We start from the raw sequence: 5,403 nt of genomic DNA, 5'->3' as shown, positions 1-5,403 counted from the left end.
TTTTTATCTTTTTCTTTTTTATATAGTTCTAATTATATATATTTAACAACAATGATATTCATTGCTTTCTAAATCATATTAAGATATTGTAATATTTAACTTTTGAAAAGTATTAAGAACATGTAACATGGTTTAAGAGATAAGGGTAAAATAAATATTTTTCTAGTTCAAATTTATTTTACATATAAGATTTAATTATAAAAATATTTATTTTGTATATATTTAATTATAAAATATAGATTTGTTGTTATAATAAATTTCATTTAATTAAGATCAAGAGAAAAAATGGTGAATTTTAACTATAGGTATTATTGATCAGTTTTAATTTGTGACTTTTGCTAATGTTAATTTTTAGTTTCTTATAATTAATAGCCTATTGACAGAAAAAGATAGTATACTTTCAACCAAATACTTGGTTTTTTCTACAAGGTGGATTGTTTGATCAACTCATTGAAAACCTTATTTTAACACTAGCAAGGCATTTATCATCATTCATGTATATGTGGAGTGGACAAATATTTTCAACTTAATTACAGGTCTATTTTTATCCTGGTCTACTTTGGACTTTGTTTATTAATAGAACTTATTACATTGGTGTAGTTTCTGTATAGCAAAGAGAGGAGAACTTTGAGAGGAGTTTGAAATCAATAAAAGTAAGGACATAGAGGGAAAAAGAATTAATTATAAGTATGCTTCAGGTCTTAAACCTTTTGTTCTATTTTGGAATCTGGGGAAGAGCAATATAGTATTTCAGACTTTGGAATGAATTATGGTGAAATCCAAAATTATGTTCACTGTTCTTAGTATAAATATTTACATATTTAAATCAATGTTATACAAATTTACATAGGTTGTACTGTACAGTACATATATGTTTTCTTAATAAGATTCATTTTCTTGGTTCCCATTTGGATCATCATGAAATTTTTCCCTCCTTCTTACAAATGAGGCATTCCCCTCTCAATCGTGCTTTGTAAATTTTCAGAGCTTCCATTGCTTTAGCATGCTCTGCGTGAATGGTGTGTCCAAAACGATTAACTTGTTCCAAGTTTGGTTTCACTCCTGTTTCAGAGGTATATATGGACAGAGCAAAGGTTTGCTTCATCTTTTCTATGTTGTATTTGTGTTCTGCAATTTATTTAGTCAGTAATCTGAGAAACATCTATTATATATCTGTATTAGATCTTTCTCAAATCTTTCCAGTGTTGGGATCCAGTATCATCTGGAAAGCAAGAACAGGCATTGGCAATTTTTTACATCATATGAACAATAAAGAGCTCTAATTCCTATGCCTTTGTCCTTATTTTATACAGTTTATTATTATATAAATGTCTACTAGGACATATCACATTATTAGGACTTATTGTACTGGTCTGTTTCTGCAAATATGTCCTAGTAGACATTTATATAACAATAAAGAGCTTTCTTTGAACTAGATCAGTAAAACAATAATGCAGCACCCATGTTAGACATAAACATTTTGTTCAAGGAAAATTATATTAAAACTGACATGCACTACAAACTCTGATACCAACCTATATTTATAATGAATAATTCCAATGACCCATATCACCATAATAGAACAAAAGGTTTAAGACCTGAAGCAGACCTATAATTAGGCAAAAACATAAATGCCTGCTGGTGTTAAAACAAGGTTTTTAGTGAGTTGAATATTGAAAGCAATCTTAACATTATTCATTAGATAAGCAGTATATAGTTAACTCTTGATTTTTTAAATAAATTGATTGGCAAGAGCTTTTGGATAAGTGAGAATGATTTTGGTTTTTGACTGTAGAACCGATTGAAAGATGAGTTGTAGAGGTAACCCTGCTAATTTATAATATTTTTTAATAATTTTAAATTTGAACTGACTAAAACTTTGATCTAAATAAATGCAAATACATCAAAACTTGAATTTCTTTAATTTCAACTATACAAGTTGTGAAGTAAAATGAAATTCTTAAAAATATATGAACATCTCTCATGATAGATAAGAATATTTTCATATACAGTATCATCTTGGTAATCTGACATATGTAGGACCAGAACAGCATCAGACTAAGGAGATTGTCAGATTATTGGAAATAAGGTGAATTCAGTTTTGATATATGCTTCTTGTCCTTAATTACTTATATTATACTTGTATCCACTGTGGACATTCTTGTGAACTAGGACTTGTTATACTGAGGGAAGAGAAAAACACAATTTCCAATTAAAATATATTTATTTTAACATAGTCTTGCATTACAAGATTACGTCCAAAGTGGATACAAGAATAATATAAGGTGAATTCAATTGTTTAATCATTAAGAAAGAAAACATTTGTTTATTTGCATATTAGTATATTGTATTAATCAAAAATATTTATAGATCATATGTTACTGTTGTTTAGAGTTCTGAAATTAATTGTTGATCCTTTAAAATAAATTTCAGTTGTCTTTTTGCCATTTTGTCATTCAAGCTGCTGCTGTTGTTGATAATTGGTGTTGGTGGATTCACAATAAATTTAGTGGAAATTGAAACAACCATGAAAAATTGACGTCATGTTTAATGGGAAATGGAGTTTGAAGTAGTAGGAATTATCAGCAGTTATAGTAATAATTGAGAGTTGACTAATGTCAAATTACTGGTTGTGTAGAACTAACAAATGTATAGATTACCAAGATTGTACTGTATTGCTTTAGTTAAACTAAAATTTATTTTAGAATGTTTCATCACTTATCAGTATTAATAAAATTGAAAATGTTTTAAACTAAAACTTAATTTTTAAATGAACTTATTTTTGTATATTTGTGATTTCTTATAGGTTTTTCTTAGAGGTAAGTTTCTTCTTTCTTTTTATGCTTAATAGCAAATAACTCTACTATATTTATAGTAAACAGCTTTATTATATGAAATATGAAAGATTTTATTACACTAGTTATTTTATTAATTTTTTAAAAAGCTATAAAATATGTCAGTTAAATTGAAATATGAGCAATTTATATCTCAACAGATTTTTTTTTTGTTTGTTTTTAATTTGTGTTTATTATGAATATTTTCATTGTATACACATTTATTGTAATTACAGATATTGTTATCAATTATTCAACAATTCCCCCCTGGGAGATGGACAGGATTAAGGCTTGCCGTAAAGAACTCTGCTTCTATTTATACTATTTTAGATGCGGTTTTTTGCGTTTTTGATTGCGTTTTAATAGGGTACATCGAGAGAATGTACACTAAGGGATTTTTTCGAAAAATTTCCCACCCCCACGGGGGAAGCATTATACATTCATAATAGATACATTTTGAGCCACAACAACGCGTGGCGGGGTCTGCTAGTAAATAAATAAAACTAAATAATTGTTTTTTACTGATTATGTAACTTGAAGTAAAATATTTAAAACATAACTAATGACAGAATTTACTGTTCAACGGTTATTGTAATATAATTGACAATTTTGAAGACGATGTATATCAAACGATTGATAGATAACAAATGTATATTAATGTATAATTAGAAAAAATACACCTGTAACAAGGCTTTGCCTTAATACAATTTTTCATTTCAGATTGGTCTTATTTAATTCTAAAAGGTCCGAAAAAGAGAGGAAAACTTTATGCTGTTTTTGTATACTTTCCATATCAGATTGAACTCCATCTTCAATTCCAAAAGGATACTCTACCTCATGAAATTAAGCTGTAAGCTTATTTAAAATGATATCTTATAGAAATATTGACGAGAAATAAAAATTTATTTAACATTTTTAGTAAAACATAAATGTAATTTATAAATGAAAATTGAATTTACTGGTCACACACCATTTACTTTGACATCTTAAAATAGCTACCAGATCCACTACAAGTATACTGCTTTCATCTATGCAAAAAGTTCCTTTTTCATTTCATTTCTTGATACTTGTTTTAGACCTTGTTGCTTCCATACACTTCTCAGATGTCACAGTTAATATGAAAAAGTTATATTAGGTTGAACAGAAAATTCTTGCATATTTTTAACAGCTGTCATTACTTAATATAGATGTGTGATTTAATTATAATAATTGTGAAATTTAACACGTGAGATTGTATTCTTTGTTTAGAAGCTTATTTTAACTTTTTACTTAACATTTTATTTGAATAAAATCAAGTTGAAATGTCTTCAGATAAAAAGCGTATCAGGCATATTATGCTTTATGGGTTTCAGAAAGGATATAACACTGTACAACAGTAAAAGAAAATTCTTAATGTGTATAGGGAAGATACTTCTAAACTTCAAGCATGTCAAATGTGGTCAAGAAGTCGTGTTCAAGAAATTTTGAACTGAAGGATGCAAAACATATGAAGTGCTTAAATGCTATGGACAAAGCAAAATTGTAGAAAGAAATTGTTAAAAATTGACAAATAACACACAATATTTTTAATGTGTTTGTTTATATATAAAGTGAAAAAGCACTAAAATCATAAGAGTGTAACGTGAGATGACCTGGACAAACAACAGAGTGCATTTATGTTTTATGTTTGAGCTTGTTTTTTCACTGCAAGTGCAGTTTGAACTCTGAGGCAAATTTTTGTAAAATTTAACATTCAAAGTTATGGTTGTTCAAAGCATGAGATATCACTATGTTAATTTTGTCATTATTTTATTTGGAAAATGATATGAGGTGCTTTTTTAAACATATATTTTATTATCTACTAATTTTCAATTTTAAACAGCCATAATGTTTTCTTTCAATTATTTTCCTTCATCATATTGTTTTTCTGTCTTTTATAAGTACAGTGGTGCCTCGTATAACGTACTTAATCCGTTCCGGGTGCACGTCTGTTAAGTGAAAAGTCTGTTATACGAAGCACATTTTTCCATAGAAATACATGTTAAAATATATAATTCATTCTGCAGCATAAAATAACCGTACTATACCATAAAAAAAAATGAAAATGGAGCAGTCACCAATTAGTCAGATGTTGTGAGTAGGAGGTGGAGGAATACTTTCTTCACACATTCATACAGATACAGACTTTTTATACATTGCAGCAGGTCTCTTTTTATTGTTTTTTAATCGGAGTCAGATTCAGGAGAGGCTACCGGAGCTTGCAGGGTCATCTCCTCTTGTTCCATCCTTTGTTTTTTGGCAGCTTGCTTCTTGAAAAACATGTCCAAGGTGGTCTGTTTCTCTCTCTTCTTTAACACCTGTCAGAAAGGGTGTCATTGTAGAGATCATTGATCCTGTTGGCCTGAGCTTTGTTTGTATAATGAGTGTTGGTATACTCCTGAATCTCTCCCCATTTGACAGGGAAGTTTTTGTCAACTTTCACTCCTGATGATGTCTTGCTTTGTTTCAATTGAAATCACCTTTCTGTTTTTTTAGAAGCCATGATTTGCACAACACTTGAATAAATGTAAATACCCTGCACTGAGGTGAT

At 28.7% G+C, this 5,403-nt stretch overlaps 1 protein-coding gene across 1 annotated transcript in view; it reads left to right on the top strand.

Moving 5' to 3' along the window:
- The window catches only part of LOC111637387, an 18,056-nt gene extending 14,344 nt beyond the window's left edge, over nucleotides 1-3,712 (top strand). The window contains exon 4 of the mRNA XM_023382860.1: nucleotides 3,555-3,712. Within this exon, the coding sequence (XP_023238628.1) occupies nucleotides 3,555-3,636 (82 nt within the window). The 3' untranslated portion in view covers nucleotides 3,637-3,712. The remainder of the gene's footprint in view (nucleotides 1-3,554) is intronic.
- Nucleotides 3,713-5,403: the final 1,691 nt, after the last annotated feature.

The sequence above is a fragment of the Centruroides sculpturatus genome, unplaced genomic scaffold (genome assembly GCF_000671375.1).
Source record: "Centruroides sculpturatus isolate CEXI.00-Female unplaced genomic scaffold, Cexi_2.0 scaffold830, whole genome shotgun sequence".
Taxonomy (NCBI): domain Eukaryota; kingdom Metazoa; phylum Arthropoda; class Arachnida; order Scorpiones; family Buthidae; genus Centruroides; species Centruroides sculpturatus.
The sequence above is the reverse complement of the archived record's forward strand: the minus strand, read 5'-3'. Positions and strand labels throughout refer to the sequence as shown.